Source organism: Fusarium falciforme, chromosome 6 (assembly GCF_026873545.1).
Source record: "Fusarium falciforme chromosome 6, complete sequence".
In the NCBI taxonomy this organism is placed as follows: Eukaryota; Fungi; Ascomycota; class Sordariomycetes; order Hypocreales; family Nectriaceae; genus Fusarium; species Fusarium falciforme.
This window is the reverse complement of record NC_070549.1, coordinates 663513-688594: the sequence shown is the minus strand read 5'-3', so window position 1 is coordinate 688594 and position 25082 is coordinate 663513. Positions and strand designations below refer to the sequence as shown.

At 53.4% G+C, this 25082-nt stretch overlaps 8 protein-coding genes and 1 pseudogene across 9 annotated transcripts, besides 1 other annotated feature; 5 read left to right on the top strand and 4 right to left on the bottom strand.

Moving 5' to 3' along the window:
• Window positions 1-378: 378 nt before the first annotated feature.
• NCS54_00775300 (Hypothetical protein) lies at window positions 379-1615 on the bottom strand (the record flags this gene model as incomplete). The annotated part of the gene is made up of 6 exons (XM_053153164.1): window positions 379-482; window positions 532-709; window positions 764-882; window positions 929-1223; window positions 1274-1492; window positions 1550-1615. The coding sequence occupies 6 exons, from the start codon at window positions 1613-1615 to the stop codon at window positions 379-381; spliced, it is 981 nt and encodes a 326-aa protein (XP_053009139.1).
• A 559-nt stretch (window positions 1616-2174) lies between these two features.
• NCS54_00775200 (Hypothetical protein) lies at window positions 2175-2545 on the bottom strand (the record flags this gene model as incomplete). Its single annotated transcript, XM_053153163.1, has 2 exons — window positions 2175-2396; window positions 2447-2545. 2 exons carry the CDS (start codon window positions 2543-2545, stop codon window positions 2175-2177), a joined length of 321 nt encoding a protein of 106 aa, XP_053009138.1.
• Window positions 2546-2962: 417 nt separating this feature from the next.
• On the top strand, window positions 2963-3577 carry NCS54_00775100 (Signal peptidase complex catalytic subunit SEC11; the record flags this gene model as incomplete). The annotated part of the gene is made up of 3 exons (XM_053153162.1): window positions 2963-3043; window positions 3089-3303; window positions 3355-3577. The coding sequence occupies 3 exons, from the start codon at window positions 2963-2965 to the stop codon at window positions 3575-3577; spliced, it is 519 nt and encodes a 172-aa protein (XP_053009137.1).
• A 1289-nt stretch (window positions 3578-4866) lies between these two features.
• Window positions 4867-5885, top strand: NCS54_00775000 (Hypothetical protein; the record flags this gene model as incomplete). The annotated part of the gene is made up of 2 exons (XM_053153161.1): window positions 4867-5265; window positions 5319-5885. 2 exons carry the CDS (start codon window positions 4867-4869, stop codon window positions 5883-5885), a joined length of 966 nt encoding a protein of 321 aa, XP_053009136.1.
• Window positions 5886-7535: 1650 nt separating this feature from the next.
• Window positions 7536-9313, bottom strand: NCS54_00774900 (Hypothetical protein; the record flags this gene model as incomplete). The annotated part of the gene is made up of 2 exons (XM_053153160.1): window positions 7536-8473; window positions 8533-9313. 2 exons carry the CDS (start codon window positions 9311-9313, stop codon window positions 7536-7538), a joined length of 1719 nt encoding a protein of 572 aa, XP_053009135.1.
• Window positions 9314-12861: 3548 nt separating this feature from the next.
• Window positions 12862-15454, top strand: NCS54_00774800 (Kinesin motor domain-containing protein; the record flags this gene model as incomplete). The annotated part of the gene is made up of 4 exons (XM_053153159.1): window positions 12862-13197; window positions 13246-13608; window positions 13660-14418; window positions 14465-15454. The coding sequence occupies 4 exons, from the start codon at window positions 12862-12864 to the stop codon at window positions 15452-15454; spliced, it is 2448 nt and encodes an 815-aa protein (XP_053009134.1).
• A 4801-nt stretch (window positions 15455-20255) lies between these two features.
• On the top strand, window positions 20256-21441 carry NCS54_00774700 (Hypothetical protein; the record flags this gene model as incomplete). The annotated part of the gene is made up of 4 exons (XM_053153158.1): window positions 20256-20324; window positions 20610-20700; window positions 20777-21321; window positions 21373-21441. 4 exons carry the CDS (start codon window positions 20256-20258, stop codon window positions 21439-21441), a joined length of 774 nt encoding a protein of 257 aa, XP_053009133.1.
• Window positions 21442-22437: 996 nt separating this feature from the next.
• Window positions 22438-24251, top strand: NCS54_00774600 (annotated as a pseudogene). Its single transcript has 4 exons — window positions 22438-22734; window positions 22872-23292; window positions 23387-24148; window positions 24226-24251.
• Window positions 22438-24251: a sequence feature.
• Window positions 24252-24444: 193 nt separating this feature from the next.
• On the bottom strand, window positions 24445-25004 carry NCS54_00774500 (Putative 26S proteasome complex subunit sem-1; the record flags this gene model as incomplete). Its single annotated transcript, XM_053153157.1, has 3 exons — window positions 24770-25004; window positions 24545-24656; window positions 24445-24484 (listed from the first exon to the last, which is right to left on the bottom strand). The coding sequence occupies exons 1-3, from the start codon at window positions 24879-24881 to the stop codon at window positions 24445-24447; spliced, it is 264 nt and encodes an 87-aa protein (XP_053009132.1). The 5' UTR covers window positions 24882-25004.
• Between the last annotated feature and the right edge of the window lie 78 nt (window positions 25005-25082).

Here is a 25082-nt window from a genome sequence, read left to right as displayed (position 1 = left end):
GTGCACTGCACCCGAGCTTCGTCACGTTTGACGCCTCGTTTCGACATTTGACTCATTCCATGAACCTATCTCGGCCATATTCAGCGCTCCATGAAGTCGAGCAAGGTTCAAGGATGCAGTAACCGTTGCAACGGTCCGATTTCAACCGCCATTTCAACCGTCATTGCACGATGCTTCAACGTCTGCAAGAACCGAGTCAATTTCTAGAAGATCAAGAAGGTTTGTAACATGCATACACCCAACACCCTGGCTCATATTGAGCGTACCAGGCCGAGTCCATCATTCTTCGTCAACGAGTCACCACTAACCATCGTGCATGGACATCCACCTCTTCACCAGCTTTCCCCTCTTCAACCATCTACCCGTGCCGCACAACTATCAATTCTCAAGCGCCTCCTGCGCAGCAGCGATGGCGCGGGCCTCGGACAGTGATCGTGTCATGCTTTCCCGAATGCCGACCAAGCCTTGCATCAGGATGTACACTAACAGATCGTTAACATCAAGACATGACTGTTTTCAAGAAACACTTACTGATGGGAGCCAAGAATACAAACCCGATGGAGTACAGAGTCACTGCCTCGTCCGAGCCAACCTCACTCTTGTCGAGCCAGAAGAAGGCATACCAGTTAGTGACGAGATGACCAAAGGCCGCCCACCCCAGGTAGATAGCCGCATTGACCATGAGACCCAGCAGATGCAATCCAATTGCCTATATCATCGCTGTCAGTACTGTCGCTTGTCACGGAGGTCAGGTTGAACGTACATATGGACGTCGAATGCTGTTGAGCCAAAGAATCTCGATCACCATGATGATAGGTGCGATCACGTATAGGGCCAGGATGACAAAGGCGCGAAGTGATCCTTCATCAAAGATGTCGCTCACTGCTCAAGATTAGCACAAGGCAGAGAGGTGCAATACATCACTTACATGGTGCCTCCGGGGCAGCTCTCGTGGCACCTGCCCAGATCGTAGTGCTATTTGGGGGAGTGGGAGGCTGGGGTTCACCAGCGGCGTCATCGTCATCATGCTGGCGGGTAATGAAGAAGTAGATGACCGAGTTCGCGAAGGAAAAGACCACTGTCGTAGTGTAAAACATGGTGAAGTAGAATTGCTTCCGGAGGCTGGACATGTGCCTCGGCAACGACATGGCTCGGATGAGCATGCCCTCGAAACCATCGATGTGGTGAGAGTGGGGATAGTACAGGTGGGTGAAGGTCCATGACTGGGGTCAAAGGTCAGTCAGGAAGGAGGAAGTTGAGGGGGAAGACTCACAAAGGCGATCAGTTGGTACAGAAAGGCAAAGAAGAAGCTGATGTTGGCAAAGTCGAATACGATCCGCCAGTCGGAGAAGTCGCTCGGCTCGTTGATCTCGTAGTCGAGGATCACGATGCCCATGGCAAGCAGAGCTGCCAGGGCTAGGCCTCGGAGGATGACGAGAACGTTCTGTGGAATGAACCGCCAGGGAGAATGGCATGCTCGGAGGAAGGCGGGCTGTCAAGATCATAGAGTCAGCGAAGCGGGCTGAGGTTCCGTCATGTCATGGCTTACATGGTCTTGCATCACACCAGGGCCTGGAAGCCCGTTGGCGCCTTGGAGAAGAGGAGCCGAGTCCATGGTGAAGGCTCAACGAGAAAGAGCGGGAGAGATGCGAAAGATGCTGCAAATGATGTAGACGAACAGTTGATGTTGATAGCGTGATGATGGATCCAAGAGGAACGACGAGGCCAAGATAGGTGGGCAGTGAGGCGTCAGAGAGGAGAAGGCGGACAGTCGAAGAGAGGATGGATGTGTTGAAAGGAGAGAAAGGGAGAGTTGAGGTGGTGGTGAAGAGAGCACATGCTGAGGCTGAAGAGAGGGAAGGTGGTGAGTGCTGGTTTGGGAAGGTGCATCTCCGCCGTCCATGGTGCCTCAACTCCCGCCTCAAAATGTTTGGCAGCCGCAAAGGGCAGTCTTAGAAGAAGAAGAAGAAGAAGACAACAGAGAATAAAGGAACCCATTCATGATCGATAGCTGCTTGGTTCAGTTCGCGAGCCTGTTTGCGTGAACTCGTTCAAGCCTTTATTGGTTAGGTTGTGAAATGTCCAACTTCATTATCTGCGATGGCACAAGTCATCGCCATCGCCTCTCGTATCACTATTATACATGCGTCCGCTTCATCTCGAGTCCTTCCAGCCTACTGCTTCTTGTGAGCACTGGCGTGACCTTCCCGCTCCATTCCCTGGCAGCCAGTGACCTTGCCTGCAATCTCCTCGGCCCTGCCGTAGCCATGCTCATGGTTGGGGTCTTGCTGTTCCCTCATCTCTCCAACCTTCTTCAGCGCCGCCAGACCTGCTGCCTTGTCTTGTTCGCCTGAGGCCTTCCATGCGTGGGAGCCAGTGAGGACACCGACGGTGGCCTGGAGGTAAGTCAGTAAGAGGCAACATGGAAGAGACGATGGGCAAGTACCTCGGCTGCGCCCTTGGCGTATTGGTAGTGACTGCCAATGAGGCCAGGCTGAGAGCCCTGAGGCTGCTGCTGTTGCTGCTGGTTGTTGTTGTCGGACATTTTGGAGATGTTCAGGACGATTCGTCAAGTAAAGCTGCTGTATTGATGCTAAGAGTAGATACCAAGTAAAAGAGTAAACAGGTCCCTCGATCACAAGACGTCCTTTAAATACCACACTTCTCACTCGCCAATTGCGCCGATGACATCGCTCTCGTGCTCCTCTTGCTGTCATGACATCACCTTTCTCCAGACGTGCCGTTCCCAAACGTCCCTGGAAATGTGGGGGCCTTGCACCAGCCACAGGGTTCAAGCCTCAAACGCCTCAGCTGTTCGCTCTCACCCTGGCCCGTGCACTCGAGCTCCCATGAGCCACATGTCCATTTCGAAGCGCCTGTCTGTCCCCATTCAACACGGAGTTGTCAAGCTCCCATCAACCTCACTCATTGACTTTTGCCCATTCGCTCTCCGACCGTCGCTATGCTTTCCAGTCTCGGAAACCCGCGGCAAGCTGCCGCGCAGCTCATGAACTTTGCGCTGATCCTGTCCACGGCCTTCATGGTAAGTCGTGACGATGCGCTTGGGTACACGTGCTAACAGTTGCAGATGTGGAAGGGTCTCTCCGTCATCACCGACTCGCCGTCCCCGATCGTCGTCGTCCTTTCTGGTTCTATGGAGCCTGCGTTCCAGCGCGGTGATCTTCTCTTCCTGTGGAATCGAAACCTGTTGCGCGAGACTGAGGTTGGAGAGGTGGTGGTCTACAATGTCAAGGACAAGGATATCCCCATTGTGCACCGTGTAGTGCGCAAGTTTGGCAATGGGTACGAGGGCGCGAATACAAGACTAGCACGCAGCGACTGACGAGTTTACAGCGACACGGCCGAGCTTCTCACAAAGGGCGACAACAACCTGTCGGACGATACCGAGCTGTACGCAAAGGGACAAGACTACCTGGAGCGCAAGGACATTATTGGCAGCGTAGTGGGATACATGCCGTTTGTTGGATACGTGACGATCCTCCTGTCGGAGCACCCTTGGCTCAAGACGGTGATGCTGGGCATCATGGGTCTCTTGGTGGTGCTGCAGAGAGAATAGACGAGCGCATTGGATATGTATGTATAGGTTGTAAGCGAATATGCGCGAGAGCAAAAGATGGTCAAGCAAACTTGGATTGGGGAGAAACTGCCGTAGATTTGATACCCACACGTCTGGCACTAGAAATCTCGTTACCGCCAGATGTCGGCGATTTCCCGATAGGGAACCATCCAACCGTGACGGGATGTGGGAGGTGCGGTGTTGTTTTTTTATGCTGCGGTCGCCAAGTCGGCACAGAGGATGCGACCATAGCGTCCGTGAGCCGACATGGTTCCAGCTCTTGGCAAAGGCCATTTCATTTGGGGCTGAGAAGCAATCACAGTCACTGTCTGGAATAGAGCGATGAAGGATATTGGTGTTGGTGCTAACAAGACTTCGTATAAGCTGCAGGATGGCTTTGTGAGTCACCGTGGACATGCGAGCAGGATCAAAGATGAAGTGCAAGTTGCATAGCCCTACGGTCCTCGCCTCGGCGACTTCTCTTCCCACCCCTGGTCCAATTTTAGGCCAGCGTCGATCGTTTCCAAAAGAGCACGGGTCGATAGAGGTCTAGGCGATGGTCGGCCGCGGTGCAACCGTGGCGAAGGAAAAGCTCAGAGAGAGTCCTGTTGGTCTCTAATTGGGTCCTCTAACTGTGACTTGGACATTGTACGACTTTGTTGGTTACACGCTGCGGCTGTGAGTCTGGGACGTTTCAAGTGAGATCCTTCAAATGAGATTTGTTTGAGCTGCCGCTCAGCAGATCATGAACTGACGGCTACACGAGAGACCTCGAAATAGCAGACAAGATGTCTTGTCTGCCTAGACTTGCTCACCTCCTTTTAACAATGCCATCCTATCATGCCTTAGACCGCGCCATTCCCGCAACCGACAAGCCCCTTGAACACCACCAAGACACCATCAAGCCCCCTTCAAAGCGCCGCGAGCCAATCAAGCACAACAACCAACATACTAAAATCGCAGGGGGCAAGGGTCCCCGACGCGCATCTAGTTTAATCCTGCAGGTTGCAACACAACGCTAATATCGTCGAAGGATTTGCCTGGGGTTGAGAGGGAGGGGGGGCGAGGAAGCATTAAATAAATCTCTGCTCCCGCTGTGTCTCGTGAGAGTTTCTTCTTTGATCACCTGCGTCAGTTGTTGGTCGTATAGTCTTTCGTTTCTAGTCATTCCTTACTCTTTGTCGCTGTGCGTGTTACTTTGCTCGACCATATTGCGATCAACGTTTGTTTCACAAATCACCCCACGAAACTCTTGACTCCTACTTTTTTCCAGCATCGCTCAAGTCGCTATGGCGCCCGAATCTTCAACTCAGACTGATGATGCCATCGCATCCTCCTCCAGTGCGGCTCCAACTCGACCTCCTCCCACGCAGCCACCACCCAACAACGCGCAAACCCAGACGCAGACAGGTTTCCAGCTGTACCCTGGCTCCTACGGTCAGGTCTTCACGCCTTATCAACAACAACCCGCGAACAATGGCCAGCAGCAACCCATGTTTATGGGACAGCAGCAGTGGACGCCTCCTCCGCTGGTGGAGACCAAGTATTGGATGGTGTCCAAGATGGGATTGCACGGCACTTCCATGGTCTGCTGTGTTGTCGGCATGGGTCTCGCCTTCTCCCTCATCGGACAAGATGAGGATGACTTTATGGGCTTGGATATCCTGGGCATCACGTCAGGTCCCATCGTGCGTCTCCCAACACTCTCTCAGTCGTTGTTTTCTCACACTAACCTCTGCAGCTCGTCTTTGCTCTTGTTTGCGATATTGTCGAAGTCCTCACGCGCGCTCTGCGCAAGTTCAAGTCCGGAATTCACCCTGGCGTCCAGATCGCCCTCTCGCTCATCATCTGGATCATGACCTCCATCATCGGCGGCATGCAGGCCACTTACAGCGCCATATTCAACGACGACTACAGCGAATGTTCCCCCAGTTCCACCCGCTATAGTCGTTACGACGACGAGTACGAGTCTTGCAAGACTCAGTACGGTGGTCTCCGCCCCAAGATCATCGCCATGACCATCTTCACCTGCCTAGTCTTCATCGCCCATTTCATCCTGTTCGTCTTTGCCTGTATCGACATGTCCAGACGCAACCGCAACAACCGTGCCCCGGTCATGGTTTTCGCCGCTCCGCCTTACTGGGGACCCGCGGCCCAGGGCTTCCAGCAGATGCCACAGAATGGTGGGCCGCCTGCTCAGAACCAGGGACAGCCCATTCCCATGCAGAACTGGGCGGTGCCTCAGATGAATGAGAAGGGCATCGCCCCGATGGCACCGGCTCAGGCTCCGACGGACCGTTATGCTTAGTGTGGGAAATGGGTCAGAGGCGTTGGGCCGTAATGGTAATCACGGGGAACATGTGTGCTACGTTAATAGATATCCCAAACATTCGATACCCGGAACATTGAGATGTAGTTGACTGCGTGGTATCTTTCCGAGTTGAGCACAGATTCTGTGATCATTGCTTTTGTGTGCTTGTCGCCGAGTATTCGAGATCGAACGAGGAAGATGTCTTCAACATGAAGTTCAACTTGCAGTAACTTACTGGATAACTGGGTGCCTGAGTTATGGAGCACTGCCCAACTTGTTCAGCACGATCAACAATTGGCAGACGCTGTACTAGACGAAACCAAAGGCACAACCATAGCTTTCATGCCATAGTCATCACTCAATCAAGAATTGCCCTCTGCCCATCGTATGAATAGTCAAAAAGCTGACCCTCACCGTGGACCAACCATACCCTAGAGGACTGCATACGCAAGGATCAACAGACCCGCCACAGTCGCAACAAGCCGAAATCCAGCATTTACTCTTATTCAGACTTTGCTCATCTCATCAACAGTCAACTAGGTACTTCAATTTAGTTAGTTTGGCTTAAGGTGGGTTGTCAAGCGCTGAGTGTGGGTTGCCATCCCCACAACACCAAACAAAAATATCACCAACCACCAAAAGGAAAGAATCGCGATGTACCCAGGACTCGAACCTGGAGCCTTTGCCACCGGAAAGCAACGCGCTGCCATTGCGCCAGCACACCGTCGCGTGCTTTCCGGGCTTCTGAATTGTGTTCAAAAGGCGACGGAGTTGTGATGGTTGAGGTTGGTGTTCTCGAGGAGGGTTTTGCGGGAGTGAATCACGACAATTTTTTGAGGGACGGGAAGGATCCTACGAACAAGATTAGGGTGAGGCTTAGCTAAATCTTCAGTCAAGACTGCTCAAATTCCATACTATGCTTATCGTAATGGGTGGCTGTTGTGTGTATGGGGAGGCATTGATAGAGGCGTCATTTCAAGCATGTGATGAGTCCGGGAAACGCCATTTCTGTTCTCCTCTCTGAACCGGGAAACCACAAGTAAATTGAGAACCTAACATCTTGATTTGCGAGAATTAGACACTGGTGTTGATGCTGGTGATGAACCGAGTCGCACATCTGTAGACCCGATCAACACTTCAACTACGCAACACTTGAATCAAATCTACTCAAAACATCACAAGATCACAAACGAACAATAAAATGAATCATGGCCGTGGATTTTTATCTATCCTCTAGACCCAAACATAAAAAAACTCCAGTAAACGAGAGACCATAGCTTTTGACCATCTTGAACCATCATTAGCGGCATTAAAACTCTTTTCCTTTCCTGCAGGGCGCTCACAGAGCAGCCAGCTGCGGACATCGATCCTCCAAAAGACACCATCGACCCAGGCTTTCCAGCCGGGATCGAGGCTTGGGGTATCATCTCCAAAAAAGAAGTCGTCCCTATCCCTTGCGGGAGGGGGCTCTACACAGGGCGCGCTAAGAACGAAGGCTGGTGCGATTCGCTGAAACGGAAGATAAGAAATCAATCAAGGAAAATGTTGTAAAAGAAAGTCCTGTCGAGGCCAGGGATAGCTGTGCCGCAAGGGCTATGCCGTCCTCGCACGTTTTTGGGTGTGTGTCTGTCGGAACCCTGCTCTGCATTATATGCGGAGAAGGTTCACGTCAGAGATGCTTCGGTGTCTCTTGTGGCCACCGCCAACCTCGCCTGATGCCTTGCGCTTCGCAGACACGGTTTCGAGGGGGCTTCGAGCGAGATCACTCAGCTGCTTCTTATGACGGCGGATGGGTGTTAGGGGTACGCGGGCTGTGTCGAAGCGGTCTGATTTGAGACCCTTAATCGCCGTGGCGTTGTAAGGACCGCTGAATGCAAGCGAGTCCTGGGTGGCTTGGTTGCTTAGGATGAGCTGCTGGTTGATCTGGTTGCGTCGGAAAGCTCCGACTGTTTCCGAGTTGAGATGCGAGAGAACCTCCTTCTCGCTTCCAGCAGTGCTGGGTCGGCCAGGAGTTGAAGCTGGGTTCCAGTTGTTGTCTCCGTCCTCATCGTTGGAGTCATCGCTTCCCAGATCGATAAAATCCTCAAACTCGAGCTGGAGGTTCGCCTCGCCATCCTCGTCAGGCAGACTAGGCGCAGTCGAGCTCTCATCAGCCGTGTTGGCGTCTGAAGGAAAGGGAAAAAAGGCCTCGGCAGGCCCCATGACTTGGCTGTCATTAACAAAGTCGCCAAATGCTTCGCCAGAGAACATGGCACTGAGCATCAGGTTGGCCGAATTGCTCATGATGGGGGATGTCTGATCCTCAAATGGCCACCCTAAGTTGAACTGCTCTGGCGAGAGGTCAAGGTGTCGCCGGCGGTGGGGGGTAAAGATCATCATCTTCTTGGTCAATGGGTTCAAAACCGCAATGGGCTTCTTGTCGGAGCGATCAAGGTTGTAGCGGCCCACACGGGGCTGGCCACGCTCGGCCTTTACTGGGCTGTCGGTATCCGAGTCCGACATGTCACTCTGGGGGTTGGAAGGACGCCGTGTCTTTCTGCGAACAGGAGGCTCTGGCTCATCCTCTTCGGTAGTGTCACCATCAGCTGGAGGAGACATGTTAGCACTGGAAAGACAACGTGTCCCGCATGGTGGCTGGACTCACTCTCATAGCCGTCCAGCTCCTGGGGCTCTTCAAAGGTGGGCGTAGGAGATGTGGGAGCAGAAAGGGCATGGGGCCCCCTTGGTGTAGCAGTAGGGGTCTCATCCCCATCCAAGTGACGGACGATCTCTTCAGCGTCCGAGTCCTCCTGGTCACCATACTGGTAAGTATAATCCCAGAACGACCCCGAGCCCGACGACTCATCGGGGTCGTGTTCTATCTCTCGACGGAATCCAGGGTCGAGAGTGTTTTGGTCAACAAAAATATCGGGAAACATGTCGGCATGATCATCCTCAGTGTCAGTAGAATCAGACTCGCTGGGAGACATGTCAAAGTGAACATGACGCTCTACAGGGGTGTCTGCGCCAAAGAAATCGGCTTCTTGGTAGAACTCTGGCAAATCTTGCTCATTCTCTGAGGGGATGCCGCCCCAGCTGCCCTCGTCATCATCGACATCCGCGCCTCCCTGCTCGTCATCGTCATCTTCGTCATCGTCATCATCATCGTCGTCCTCTTCTTCAATGAGGGTTCGCGGCCGAGGAGCTGGCTGTGGGGTTGGAACGCTAGCTTCCTCCAAAATGTTTTCCTCCTCGGCCGCAGCGACATCATCCTCGTCGTCGTCCTCGGAGTCGCTAATGTCCTCGACGGCAGAGTAGCCACCGTCGTCGGAGAGGTCCAATGAGGAGGTAGAAGGTGTGTCGGAAACCCGACGCCGACGGTTGACGGTCTTGGTCTTCTTGACCTTGACCGGGGCGGCAAACTTGCGCTTCAAGCTGCGAGACATGGCTTCTGTGTATATGTAGTAGAGAATTGGTGGTTGGTCTGGAATCTATTGCGTGGCGACTTTGTGATTGTCACTGAGTATCCTTGGTTTTCAAGATCCAATTCGATGTGGTCCAAGAACCTGAAATTGACGTAGAGACTCAGAATCTAGAGGGTGTGTAGAAATAGGTGGGAAATCTTGTATCCTTTCTGATAGTGACGTGTCGATACTCGGGGGAATGCTATCGAGGGTAAAGAGAAGTGGTACGAGGGCAGATGGAGGAGTCGAGGTAGGTGGTGGAGGTTGGTGTATAACAAAGCCCTTGACAATCGGGCAAATCGCAGAATCGTTGGTTTCAGAGACAGACTCTCGGTTGAGCTTCAGCTCAAGAGCGGGAAAGGCTGTGGAAAACTAGGTCGAGCGAGGAAATTGACTGGTAACTCGGTGAACTGCTGGACTGCGGACCACGGGGGAAAACAGCCATGGCCCGCAGTGGGCGTTTACAGCTCAGCGACGGCCGAAGGCATGATGACTCGACTAAGTTTCGGTATAGGATGTTCTCTGGATGATGCTGGATAATGGCGACTTCGTTGTCTCGAGGGGATGTGGTTTGGGTTGGTGATGATGGGAAGGAAGGAGAGGAGGAGGAGGAGCAGAAATATCCCAAACTTTTTCCGTCTGCTGGTGGGGACAGCTCCCGATCGGGGCTAGCGCAAATCTACTGGAGCAGGGTGGAGTCACTGGAGTCTACTGGAGGGGAGTGCGCGGGAGGTGGCACTAGGCCTGTTCTGGATAGGCCGGCACGCCGTCACCGCTTTTTGGAGCCTCAGATCAAGCTGGCTTATTTCACGGATGAGGCCCAACGAGAGGTCAGTCTCAAGACTGTCTGCAGCGCGAGCCGCTGATCCTGTTTCACTCGGTGCGATGCAGGGCAAAGATTCTATTCTACAAATGGTGTTGTTTGAAGGTGCAGAAGCGAGAGACGGGGGTCTGAATGCTGGCAATTAGGGCTTCGGTCTGTCCTGTCCGTCATCAACCCTACTGTATGGAAATGGATATCTGGAGGGATATACCCCATGCTCCCTGGTCCGTGAGGCGAGCAAACGAGCAATTAGGGGACCACTTAGACGCCCAGGCCAAGGGCATGACAAGGAGGATAAATCCAGACAGGCCGGGGGAGAGACATGGCATAAGGCAGACGGGCCGCACAACCCAGGGAGATGAGGACAAGACGCCAGCCGCGAAGCAAGGAGACACAGAGTGAGGTGGCTTTACATGAGGTGGCTTCATGTTCCACGTCCGAGTTAACGAGGTTGCATCTCACCAGCAGAAGATGCCAGCTGGTAGGCAGGCAGGCAGGCAGGCAACCTCCAGTGGTTCCTCTGTGCGGCATGTAATGTGCTTGGGTGCATGCCCGATGCGCCGGTACTTTGAGGGCCCTGGCGGTGGCTCTGATATCCATTTCTTTTCTTTGCCGCTCCCTTGAGTCCCGTGTTGGCTCAGGCACTCGAGCCGGGATAGCCATGGCCAAAACACAGAGCCAGAAAGGACCCCTCAATTCCTCTGTCCAAGCATTTCTTGGCTTCTGGTTCGAGGGCTCCGCAGTGACGGCAACTCCACTGACAAACAGGGGGTGTGTCTCCTCCCATCGGGCCCCTCCTATGTACGTATGTACGGGGCTCGAGATGGAGCCTGTTGAGACGAGGCGGCCGTGTCAGTGGCCAGGCATTGCTGGAGCGAATGCTCCCCTCTCGCAGTTCAGGAGCTTCCATCAGACGAGGGGATCCAGAAGAGCTGAAGAACGAGAAGCTGCAGAGAATGAAGAGGAGATCCAGAATGGACCCAGATGATGGATCCGTTATCCCCCTCTCCCCAAAGATGACGCCTCGGTTGAACAGAAATGTCTCTTCTGGTTCCATCATCCATGTTACCATGGCCACTGGTGGAGTCTCGTCCTCGTCTTCGCAAAGGCTCTTTTTTATCCCTCTCCAACCGACAGCCGGGATTGACGAAGCAACTAAACTACTAGAGTCCGCAGTAGGCAAGTCTCGACGCCTCACCAACGCAAGCCGAGAGGAGAAACTGAAGAAGAAAAAAAAAAAAAACTGGTGAGGCAACATGGGAACTCACGCTAACTGTTTCGATTACGCCTCCGCCTTCCGTGCCTGGACTTTCTTAGTCGTATTCGCCAGGATAGTCGTTGTTGACTCTTTTTTCTCGGCCCCTCTTGAGTCGTTTCACGAGATCCGACGACGAGATTTTTCTTCCTCTCGCCTCCGAGACCTCGGGCCATGGTCGGACCCAACGGTTTATTAGGCTTCAGTTGGGGATAGCCTCTACGCAGCTCAATCTCCAGAATCTGTCCATTCGTGCATGACCTCTGCATCTCTCAATCTCTCCCAGGTTGAATCTATCACCTCCATCCATCCCATCCCAGCCCCTCACTATCCCTCCCCTCCCTCTCAAACGGGTCCAACAGGCACTGCCGTCATCAGAGTCGTTAGCGCAAGATTTTAGAGTCAAAACTTTGTAGCGCAACTTGTCAGGTGGGTGGAGGTCATTCCCATTGCCCAGTGGACGCCCCTCTTCTAGATCATCCTACTGAATTTTTTTCCTTTCTTTTGCTTCTGCCAATGGCTGCCTCGGCATTACTGTTTGGAGTAGACGACAGACATCCCATCATGACGGAACAAATGACACTGCTAGCACTAGGGATTGACACTGAATGAACCTTCTGCAACATGAGCACATGCAGATGCACTTTTCTGACTCTTCATCAGCCTCTGAGTCAAATGAGGATCATCTCCCCGGCAGTCAGCTGCTCTAGACAGAAACCATTGGCCACTGTCACACACCCATTGGCTTGAAATGCATTAGATGACTCCTCGTGTCTGCCCACGCTGTCACAAATCCCGGCTGCCACGGAGCTTCAATCTCAACTCCATGTCTTGGCTTCCCTTCTACACGTGAGGCCCCAGCTCTGTGCTCTGACACCCTCCGCTTTGGTACTACGCAGCAAAAGTCAAAACGGGAGGGGGAAATCTTGAGCCATACAACGTAGTAGAGCTTAGCAAAAGAGGACAGACCGACGCTCTGCGGAATCTTCCCACGCCGGGACCTGTGGCTGCATCTTTCCGCTGAAACCTTACGATGCACCACTTCTTGTGACACCACTCAATCGACGGGTTGCATCCTTGTCCCTGAGGTGTTGCGAAATGAGGCCCGAGCAGGCATCATCTCCACATCCAACTTTTTTTTTTCTTGGTGGCGCGGCTGCGGCATGCGACAGCGTTGGCTCGTGCGCATACCCGCGCGCCAGCTGGCGCCTAGATTGTCTTTATCTAATCTATTCTTATCGGCGATAAAGCTGGTTGCCATGCCAGCCAGGCTAAATCATTTCCGCAATAGCAGCGAAGGTAAACATGGGCACCTATGCAACGCACCGAAAGCATCGTTAGCGACCATCTCCGACCCATCCATGAACCCAGCCTGACCCGTTTCTACCTCCATTTTACGCACGCCATCTTGACTTTCGTTTGTTATCGAAGTGGTATCTATCGGTAATCATCATGGACGCCTCACGCAAGGCATCACACAACCTCTTCGAGGTCTACCTGCGGCTGCGCCCGCCGCCCTCGCACAACACCAACACAGAGCGTATCCTCAATGTTGAGGAAGCGGAGCAGGACTCCCATGCGACGCACATCACGTTGAACCCCCCGACGGATCGGCGGAGAGCCATCGAGAAGTTTGCTTTTACTCGAGTGTTTGAGGAGGAAGCGACCCAGCTCGATGTCTTCCACTGCACCGATATTGTGTCCTTTGTCGAGGGCGTGCTGGCTCCTCAGGGCGGAGAGGGAACCGATGCCGTCGTAGCAACATTGGGTGTTACTGGCTCGGGCAAGGTAATTGTTTTGACATTGGCTACAGAGTCGCGAGACTGACAGCTACAGACTCATACTATCTTGGGCAACAAGGCACAGCGAGGTTTGACCCAGCTGACGATGGATGTTTTGTTCCGATCGATTGGCGAAAACATGGTCGACTCCCACTCCGTCTTTGCCGCCCAGGACTCCCTCCAGGCAAGCGACGCCTCCGAGTCGACTCTGACTATCGCGTCTCACTTCTTCGATCCTCCATATGCCGAATCTCTCGCGGCGTCAAGGGCAGGCTCGCGCGCCGGCACACCTATGTTTGTACGAACCCAGAACTCGATCCTTTCTTTTGTCAAGTCCCCAGGTCGCCAAGTCTCCAAGCTAGTGGGAAACATGCCCGGCGCGTTCCCATGCGATTCAGTTGCGACAAGTCCGAAAAGTGTACGACTTGTGAGCGAGGCGGAAGAGTCTCTGCGCCTCAAGGAGCAATAGGATCGCTCCCCAGAGCGCGAGAGACGACCTCTTGGCAGCCTCGTCACTTCGACCAGCACTATGAACTGTCTTACTCCCAAGCGGGCTCGAACTAGGCATTTCATGTCCCTAACTGCCGCCAGCCGTGTCAAGAATGTTACTAAACAAGATCTCAAGGGCGATCATAGTATGATGTCTCCTCCACCTCGACGAAACGCGGCCCGAACCTCGGCACTCCCTCAGTTACCCGACGTTAGCGGAATCAACGTGTCTTGCGACCCATCGGCCGAGTACGTGATTGTCATCTCCATGTATGAGGTGCACAACGACCGCATCTACGATCTTCTCACTCCCCCTAGCAAGTCCGGCGCCACCAAGGAGCTGCGTCGCCGTCCCTTGCTTTTCAAGTCTACTGAGCTGTCTCCGGACCGCAAGGTTGTTGCTGGCCTGCGAAAGGTCATTTGCACTACCTACGCCGAGGCTCTGACTGTTATTGAGACTGGTCTTCAAGAGCGCCGAGTTGCCGGTACTGGCAGCAACAGCGTCTCGAGCAGAAGCCATGGCTTCTTCTGTTTTGAGGTCAAGAAGAGGACTCGCAGCAGGAGACCTGGTCCTTGGGAGGGAAACCGGTTCACCATTGTTGATCTGGCTGGAAGTGAGCGAGCTCGAGAGGCCAAGACGGCTGGTGCCACGCTTGCAGAGGCTGGCAAGATCAACGAGAGCTTGATGTACCTTGGCCAGTGTCTCCAGACACAGAGTGAGGCTGCCAGCTCAAGCAAGGTGAGTTACACTCCGAAGAACGTTTGACATGTGCTAACATTCACAGCCCAACATTGTCCCATTCAGACAGTGCAAGCTCACCGAACTTCTCTTCTCCAACTCATTCCCCTCCTCTTCTACTACTCCTCATGCTCATGCTCCTCGACGAAACCCTCAGAGAGGTGTCATGATCATCACAGCTGACCCTCGAGGTGACTTCAACGCCACCTCCCAGATCCTACGATACAGTGCTCTTGCTCGCGAGGTTACGGTGCCACGCATCCCCTCTATCACGGCCACTATTTTGGCTCATCCACCCCCCAAAACGGCCACCCGTTCGCCCAGCCCAGTGCATCACCATACCCGGCCATTCATGCCTCCTGGTTCGGGTTCGTTTAGAAACTACACCCCTCCCATGAGCTCCGATGAGCGTCAGACCATGGAGATTGCTGCCCTGGAGATCGCCCGACTTAGTGATGAGACCGATCAGCTGCGGGAGGAGGTCGACCGCCAGACGGAGGCGCGGATTTCTGCCGAGGCTCATCTGCTCAGCATGGAAGAGCGCATGCTTGACATGGAAGCGGCCATTCGTGAAGACTGTGCCGCCGAGTTTGAACAGCGCCTCGCCATGGAGATGGCCCGGTGGAAGGCCTCCATGGCACTTGAGCAGGAGCGCAATGAAGAGCACTGGGATCGCAAGGTTGAGATTCTTGAGCGTGGTCTTGCTCCTGACGATTCCGACTATGACAAGGAGAACGTTCTCATCGAGGATCTGGAGGAAGAGGTTGAGAGACTTCGCCATGAGAACGGCATCCTGAAGCGTGAGCTTGCCTCGCGCAGCCCCAGCAAGCGGAGGCCCCTTGGAGAACGCGAGGACTTTGCCCCAGCCGCAAAGACATCCAAGACCGATGGCGTCTCCAATCTTGGACGCAAGCTGGAGCGCATGCGCGTTTGCAACGACGCTACGCGCCCAGCAGCCGTCACGAACGGCAGCCCTACCAAGAAGATTCGCAAGCTGGGGGCGAAGCGGTGGGAAGACCACGACGAGTTGGAGTAGGACTTTTGAGCTTGAGCGTGTCTGTCTGTCTTGCAGCGGGTCGTGTTTGTCGGTTGGGTTTACGGTTATAGACTTTGGGATGGATGGCGGTTCGGTTGCCGTTGGGAACGGCTTGGAGTATACCCATTCGTGTGATGCTTTTTTTTTTTTACTCATTTTGCTTTGGTTGCTTGTACTTGAGCTTTGTATCGAGCGCTTTGCATAATGTGATTCAGTTTAACTCGTCAGTCCAGAAGCAATCTGCATATGCGAGTCCCTTGCATTCCCTAGCTGCCTTGGGTTGACCTTTTCCCCCGAGAATAACGCCCCATCTTGATCGAAGGGCTGAACGGTAGTGACTTCGCGCCTCGATATATTATCCCTTGGAGATAGGCTTAGTCCGGCTTCATTCCACCCGCAGGGAACGAACGCTGGGATGGCTGAACTACATGCAAGTGCCCTCGCGGTCGATGAAGGCATCGTGAACGCCTGCTCTCTTAGGTAAGGATACTTGCAAGTAAGTATTCTCAAACGTTACGTCTAGAAATTGCCTCTTCTTATGATACTTTAGGATATTTTCTGGTGTCTTGGTGCCCTTGCATTGAGGCTTCGCAGTCGTCTGTCCCCCTTTATTGCCATTCAGATTTGAGGCCCCCTGTAGTTGCTTTCATTCTCCAGATCCCTGAAGACTGGTCGTTTGATCCGTCCATGCTCAAATGCGTCACCCAAAGCAGGCCTTTGTTCTCTCCTTAGCCACAGACCGACCATGTGTCGATTCCTCCACGCCGCCATTTCCTGGGATGCGGCTTGCAAATATTTTGTTCCTCCTTCGCACTTGCCTACATTTCACGGACTGGGGCACTTGCCAAAAGACTTGGACGTTTCAGCCCTACAACGGTGTGGTCCCCACGTGGCAGATGGGCATTGCCAAAATAGGAAATCGGTGATGCTAGCAAAATTGGTGATGCTGGCGAGAAAGATGCGAAGGAATCGCACAAAACCGACAACCATTCAGCGAGAAGCTCTTGGAAGGTCTTTCCTGCGAGTGTATTCGGGCTGTGGGAGTGCTCTTGTCGCCTGAAAATGGTTCACCACGGCCCCAAAAGATGTGCGGTGCGGGAGCCGAGTGAGGGTTGCATCCACCTCTATCACAAACATGATATGATTTCTGTTAACGCAACAAATCAGCATCGTTGGCGCGGTGTGCTGGCGCAATGGCAGCGCGTTGCTTTCCGGTGGCAAAGGCTCCAGGTTCGAGTCCTGGGTACATCGATTCATTTTTTGCGAATTTCCTGCATGTTGCACCGAGATTGTGGTGTTTCTTTTTTGCCAGGCGTTGGAAGTTGATCTTCTTTTGGCCCCGCCAAGCCGCGAAACCCCCGTTTACCTAAGGCTGAGAAGAGGCTCTTGTTCGGGGGCAGGGAGGCGGAAGTTTATTCCTCAAGCCCAACCTGGCGCCCACCTACGCCAGCTCCAGGTCTTTAACAACAACTATGTGAACAATAACTAAGCCCTCAGTTTGTGAAGGAATGGAATAGCAATATGATACACTGGCTGTGCCCTGTACTTTACACTGACGGTTACTTTCTTCGTGAGCTATGGGTCATCCATTGAGAGCGAGTCAGGGCGAATAAGCGGGCATAATCCCGTGCTCCGCCCACAAGCCGTTGGTGCATGCTATGGCTCGTCTTGGTGCCTTACATAGACCCATAGAATACTGTAGCTATTAACACCAACTGTCGTGTGATCTGGGTTTGTTTCACTGTCCAACTCTCCTAATCCACTACGACATCCATCACGCTCACACAAACCATACCAATCGTTTGGCCCAGGTCGAAACCATTCATTTAAATGAGTGCCTTCTCCCGTGGTTCCTTGAAAGTCACTAGAAAGTCAAATGTCAAGAATGGTTCAAAATCAAGGCGTGTCAAACCCTCCATCACGACCAGGAAAGGTCACGTGATCACCCACGACCACCTCGGCCCTGGCGACGGGACGATCAGGCTGTATCAGGCTTCAACATAGCCAGCGCGCTCATAATGACAATCGGATCTGAGGCCTTCTTTGGAAGAGTCCTTGAGGAGAAGTGATGGTGCAGGCATGACATGAAACAGTGCACAATGACAACACACCACCATTGAGATCACTGTATGCCCATTCAAGGCCATTAGGCAGCGCTTGACGCAAATGGAAGTATTATTAAAAGTACTGAATGAACCTTTCAATTTAAATATTTCTCAATTTGGAAGTTTTTCGCATCCCCGCTCTGACGAAGGCTTGTTTCCTGGTCCTGCCCAAGCGTGAAGGGAGTCTGATCAAACGCACTTCATTGCAAACAGGGCACGTGAAGATAATTCATTGTACCCAAACCTCTCGGAGCACCTCGTGTAGCTCTTGAGCATCTTTTTCCTCCATCACCAACCATCACCATATCGCTCTTTACACTTCCGGATGGCACCATCGCGGCTTATACCTATTATATAGATCCCGATACCCATATCTGGGATAACTTCGATCGTAAGTTGATTCAAAAGAACCGAGCTGGGTAACGGCAATGAACTGATATTGTTTCTAGCATCCTCACTCCTCGCGGCCTCCCGGTCTTCCTCTTGCCGTCAGTAGGGGGAGAAGAAGCAGAAAGGGTCAGCTAGCGTTGTTCCCCCCTCCGTTGCGCCCTGTAAGTGCTTCCGCCTTGCATGATCTCTTTAATTCGGGCTTGATGCTGATATATTCGACAGCCCCAGCCGTCGTCAAAGTAAGTATTCAGTCCCGCCACCTTGTGATACCGGACGATGCGATCAGCCACGAGGCAATCGGTGCCAACTGAGCCGCTTCAGAGGAGTTCATGCTAACCGCTTCTTCTCAGGCCGAGAGAACATGGCTCGCCCGCTTCGAGGCTACAAAGCGAGCTTTCAGGATCAATCAGGCTCGCAAGGCGGCCTTCACCCCTCCCCCTTCGCCCCCTCCACCCGCTCCCCGTAACCCCAGTGCCCAGTGAGGCCGTTGCCATGGCTGTGGAAGGGGATGGATCATGGAGCTTGAGAGCTATGTTTAGAGGTTGTGGTGGCGAAGGCTCTGGGTTCGAGTCCCAAGTGAATCAATTTTTCGCCTCATTTTGCAATGTCTTCGCGGTGATTTCTTTTACGTTTCATGGTTCTCGGTGCAGTTGACTTGTTGCCAAAATAACTAGAGCTCTTGATGTGCTTTCTGACCCATGGACAGCTATGGAAACATCTCCGTTTGACGTCGGCGCCCTCGCCTTGCACTGACGAATTATGTCAAAGTTGTGCTCCATCAGCGCGCCATTGCTAGACATGTAAGCGCCGTGTTAAAATCAGCATGCAGGGCCGTTCGAAACATTCGTGCATAAAGGATGAATTCTATTCTTTCCTGGCAGCCTGGAAACAGCTGAGCCACAATATGCACTGTCGGCTTTTTCATTCCTCGATGTGGTGTGGCTTTTTAGGCATTCCTGGTTGTTTGTGATCGTCTTGGCCCGGTTGACGGCACGATGCTAAGACATCCATCAAGCATTAACTGCCACCTACAGGCTTGGTCTTTACACGCTGGACTAGAAACTGTGCAACATCTGTATGGAATAATATGATTTTTTCCTCTTGCTTTTTTCCCCTTCAGCCCAGAAATGCCTCAACGCCCAAGGATCTACGCCCACCTCTTCTGACATAGGGTAGATATGACACATTGCCTCAGGGTTGGTAGCTGCTTTGGCCATACATCCTGGCAGTTTATTAGGCGAATGGCTCCTACAGGGCTGACAAGCAAAAACCATCACGGTACATCTGGGGAGTACGGATGGTGTGGCTCTGTTCAAAAACCTGATACACTGTTGGCCATGAATCCTTTTGACTCAGCCTCAAACCAAGCCCGTCTTACACATCATTGTCGTCCAATGCCAGCACAGCATGGGGGCCACGATGCGACTGTGTTGTATTACCGTAGGATCTGTTGGTTATACGGTTGGGTCTTCCTTTTGGTTGTTGGTTGTAGGTTTTGTAGCAGGTTGAGAGGCACATCGACGGTGTCTCGGAGCCGGGGCGACTCCGTGAACCGCGGGACCCGGCCGGGATCCCCGGAGTATGATCCACAGCGGCAGGGTTGTCCTTGGGATGGGGAGGCAAGGGACGGTTTCGGGGAGGGGAAGCAGAACCTGAACTTGAACTTAAGAAAGTACAGTAGAAACTGTAGGTTGCATTACAGCAGCGCGGTACTTTACGAGAAAGGCTTCGTCATGCCTTGTGTAAGAGGCTTGAGGCAGAATGGCACAGTGTGGTGAAAGTGCATGAGGGAAACCCAGTCGATGCCTGGCAGAAAGCGCCATGTCAAACGTGGAGAATGCGCTATCCCACACGGTGCGTATGCGGGAGTGGTTACACTGTCGCCTCCAAGCGCTTGTGTTCTGCTGATGGAGCTGAAGGAGGAGGCTGGTCGCATGACTTGGCCTTCCATGACCCTTTGCCTTTTCGTTTCCCACTTGTCTTTTCCATCTTTCTGCCCCATCTCGAATATCCTCGTTTTCTCCTGCATCATATCATTTCTCGCCGACATATTCGACCTCGTCTGAGCCAGCCAGAGTGTCCTCTCCGTCTCGCCAAGACCACAGGCCCAGTGTGCGCGCTGGAGCGCCGGACTGTCGTCATCACCGAATCCGCCCTTGACTCAAAGCCGAACACCCGCCTGCCATTCCTTTCGTCAGCGACTCAAACATATTTCGCCTCCTCCCTTTCTTCCCCGTTGCGACTTTACAAAAGCGAACGAGATCCCTTCGAAGCTTTACCAGCTCAACATCACAAGTTTATTCAAGATGACGTGGGAACTCAACCAGAGGCGGTTCGTCCGCGCAATCAACTCGAAATACATCTATGGGCGCATCGTATGTATCCCATTTTCCTGATTATTTTTTTGGGGTAGCTTTCGGGTGGCTCTTGTCATGTCCTATTTGCACCACCACCACCAACAGCCTGCCTTGCTATGATCCGTCGCCACCTAGACTATTTTCTTAACCGACATCATCGATCTTCATCACCACCCCGTTTTTTTCCCCTTCCAACGGCTCGACATTCTCACCCTTTGTCTGCTCATTTTTGCATTGTCGTTGCCTACACTCATTTATACTTTTCAATGCAACTCGACGCTGACGACACTTGACTTGGTACAGCCTCTGTTGCACACCATCGTTTTCCTCGTCGAGATGGCCCTTATCGCGAGACTCACGGCTCGATTCAACTCTTACTATGACGAGCGACCACGTACGTACACTCTGCCGACTGCACTGCAGGTCCAATTGCCGACTTGAACAACCAATCAATACTGACTCTCCGCAAGTCATGACCATGATGGTCACCAACGCCATCCTCGGTGGTGTCGCCGATACCGTCGCCCAATCCATCACAGCTATCCGCGAGCGAGCCCTCCGCCAGCCCGGCGGCCTCAAGAAGAACGACGGCGTCGCCATCGAGATCCACGAGCTCGACCGCAAGAACCCCTTCTACGACCGCGACCTGATCCCCGATTCGGAGAATCTTCCGCCGCCGTTCGACTTTGAGCGCCTGACTCGCTTCATGGCGTACGGCTTCTGCATGGCGCCCGTGCAGTTCAAGTGGTTCCGCTTCCTCGAGCACATCTTTCCGATTACAAAGACGAGCGCTTTTGCTCCCGCCATGAAGCGTGTTGCGTTTGATCAGCTCATCTTTGCGCCTTTTGGTCTGGGTGTTTTCTTCACTACCATGACCATTGCTGAGGGTGGAGGTCGTCGTGCTATCTCTAGCAAGCTTAGGGACATGTATCTTCCTTCGCTCAAGGCCAACTACTGTGTGTGGCCTGCTGTGCAGATTGTCAACTTTCGCTTGATGCCTGTTCAGTTCCAGCTGGTGAGTCGAGGTGCTGGTCAATACTGATGATGCATAGCTAACTTGTCATAGCCCTTCGTGTCGACGATTGGTATCGCCTGGACGGCGTATCTCTCGCTCACCAACTCGTCCAAGGACTAAGCGAACCTTATACAACGAGACGAAACAATATAAAAGGCTGCTCGTAGTAGGAGAGATCCACTGCCGAGTAGTTAAATAGATGCTTTCATGTTGGCCCGCTCTCGATTTGGGTCCGTGCTATCAAGATTAGCCAAGATTAGGGAGGGGGCGATTGCATTCCCTCTGGCGTCGATGGGAGGACAATCTCGTCGTTATTTCACATCTATAACGGCTGATCTGAGAAATGGTATGGCGTTTGAGGAGTGAGTGTTTTGGTAATGGACATAACCCGGTCATCTATTCGTCCATGATTGACGGAATGGATCGGCGAGGGTCACAATGGACATCTTTTTTGTATCATGGGTGGGAGGAGATTATTTCAGATCATGGTAATCTCATAGAGGTCGAATGCACCGAGGTTAAACAAGCTTGGCGTGAATATCTTGTCAGTTGAGATGTGGTGATGCTCTAAACCAACAATGCTTGGCAATTGACTGTCTTGATGTTCCGATCATGTTCTTTCATCTTCCACTAGCCTCTCGCGTCCCACTCACGAATCTCCCTCCCCAGCCTACCATGGCTGCTGCCATTACATACATACTCGAGATCCCGATCGCTGTCATGGGCCGACAAGGTAGAGGGTGCATAGTCTCGGTGGCTGGCCCGCATCTCTCCGGGAGGCCGCATCCGCATCGCCAGATCCCGGAGCATTCCCGTCTTCCCGCCCGTTTGGTTACCCGGGTCAACGGTGAGCAGGGCGGCGTGTAGGTAACGAGAGAAAACTAAGGTAGGCTGCGGCTGAGGAAGCCCGTGCTGGCGTTGAGTGATTTTGCTGGGACTCGCTGTTTTTAGCTTGTAGATACAGTGGGCGTCACGTCAACAGGTCGGACCGACGCATCCTGGAATCTACAGATGGAATGAATGCTTGGTCAAAAATGTTCTGATTCTGATGATTGTCCAATGCCACGGCCGCATCACATACAGGTGCTCCCACCGCTAAAACGCGTGTGCCTCCAGGGGTCATCGCGGCCATCTCCCTCATCATCCCACCACCAGCTCCAGGTGCAGCCGCGAAAGCCCCGCCGCCGTCATCGCCTGCTGCTGGCCCCCCACCTTGAGACGGTGCTCCCCTCCTACATCTTCTTCTCCCCCTCCATCAGACCACGGAACTCTCCCTTCTTCCTCTTCTCCTCGACACCATCCTCCTATTCTATTCACTTCAATTTGAACCCTACAGAAGCCGTCAACATGTCGCTGTCTAGCAAGCTCTCCATCACTGACGTCGACGTCAAGGACAAGAGGGTCCTGATCCGAGTAAGTTGATGCCCCGCCATCCAGCTGAAGCTGAGAGTTCTTGTTGCCGCCATCGTCTTGATGATGGCATCATGAGTTGAGTGCTAGAGCTTCAATCCTGCGGCAATTCCCTCTCCAGACACTGACTTACCCCCCAGGTCGACTTCAACGTCCCTCTCGACGCCGACAAGAACATCACCAACAATCAGCGCATCGTCGGTGCCCTCCCCACCATCAAGTATGCCCTCGAGAACGGCGCCAAGGCCGTCATCCTCATGTCCCACCTCGGCCGCCCCAACGGCTCCCCCAACGAGAAGTACTCGCTCAAGCCCGTTGTCCCCGAGCTCGAGAAGCTCCTGGGCAAGTCCGTCACCTTTGCCCCCGACTCTGTCGGCCCCGAGGTCGAGGAGATTGTCAACAACGCCGAGGCTGGCTCCGTCATCCTCCTCGAGAACCTCCGCTTCCACATTGAGGAGGAGGGCAGCTCCAAGGACAAGGAGGGCAACAAGACCAAGGCCGACAAGGCCAAGGTCGAGGAGTTCCGAAAGGGCCTGACCGCTCTTGGTGATGTCTACATCAGTGAGTAAACCCATAATTCACCTCAACACGGACCACCTCGTCTCCTGTTTGATCGGTCCGTCTCGCCATGGCCGTATGATGTTGACGATTGTAGACGACGCCTTTGGCACTGCCCACCGTGCCCACTCTTCCATGGTCGGTGTCGACCTCCCCCAGAAGGCTGCTGGCTTCCTCATGAAGAAGGAGCTCGACTACTTCGCCAAGGCTCTCGAGTCTCCTCAGCGCCCCTTCCTTGCCATCCTCGGCGGTGCCAAGGTCTCGGACAAGATCCAGCTCATCGACAACCTACTGGACAAGGTCAACACCCTCATCATCTGCGGTGGCATGGCCTTTACCTTTAAGAAGACCCTCGAGAACGTGTCTATTGGCAGCTCCCTCTTCGACGAGGCTGGCTCCAAGACTGTTGCTGAGCTGGTCGAGAAGGCCAAGGCCAAGAACGTCAAGGTCGTCCTGCCCGTCGACTACATCACCGCCGACAAGTTCGACAAGGACGCCGAGACTGGCTACGCCACTGACGCTGAAGGTATCCCCGACGGCTGGATGGGTCTCGACTGCGGTGAGAAGAGTGTCGCCCTCTACAAGGAGGCCATCGCCGAGGCCAAGACCATCCTCTGGAACGGTCCCGCTGGTGTCTTTGAGTTTGACAAGTTCGCCAACGGTACCAAGGCCACCCTCGATGCCGTCGTCGACGGTGTCCAGAACGACGGCAAGATTGTCATCATCGGTGGCGGTGACACTGCCACCGTCGCCAAGAAGTACGGTGTCGAGGACAAGCTCAGCCACGTCTCGACCGGTGGTGGTGCCTCCCTGGAGCTCCTCGAGGGCAAGGAGCTGCCCGGTGTTGTTGCTCTGTCGAGTAAGTAAATGATGTCCACCATATTTGGAATACGACGTACATGAACCTGTTGATGACGGGAATGAAAATGGTAAAAGGCCGGGTGGGGAGGGCTAGTCTGTAGGAAGCAAATATCCAAATACCAATAGATCGGCAGAAGCCGTCATGTCCAACAATCGGGGCGTCGTCAATCGTAGAACAGTGCTCGTGTAATTTGTTGATTCATTAACCGACCCAGTCTATGAGTTCTGATGCTCTAGTCCTGCATTCCATGCCATCCCGTCTTATTCGCTTTCCGCCTGGAGAAGGCTGAGTTCCTATCTCCGTTTCAACTCCTCGACCTTCTTGAGCTCCTCCCTGTTTCGAGGTTAGTGTCTGTCTTGTCGTTCGGGAACGGGGGAGCTTGGGGGCACCCACTTGAGCTGTGTTGAAAAGTCGTCGCTCGTGTCGTCATCGTCCCAGCTCTCCTCCCACAGGTGCTTTGTCTCGCCGCTGTTCTTGGCCGCCTCGGTCTGGTCCTCTGGCCAGTCTATGTTTTGTCAGCTACCTCGTCGTATTGTTTATTCTTGTCGGGGTGTAGGTGGAGGAGAGCTTGTTGGAAAGCCCGAGATGCGCAGTATCCAGTGCTTAGGAGAATCGTACCATCGACAGGAAAGTCCTCAAACTCGTCGTCCTCGCCCAGAGTCGCGGGCTTCTGCTCTGTCTTTTGCTCGAGGGGCTTGTCCTGCTCGGCCTTGGGGTCTGTGGAGGCCATGATGGCGATGGGCTGTTTCGAGGGCGAGTTTCGTGGGGTATGGTGATTCTGCGGACTCGTGGGGGTAAGGCGTTGCCGTGGGAAAGGAGAATTGGGTAATGGGCGATGATGGATGATGATGCGGTGTCTGTGATGAGGTCGGCAGCTGGAGCCTTGCGGGCGAGGCGGAGGATGGGGCGGGGCGGAACAAGGATCGGCCGG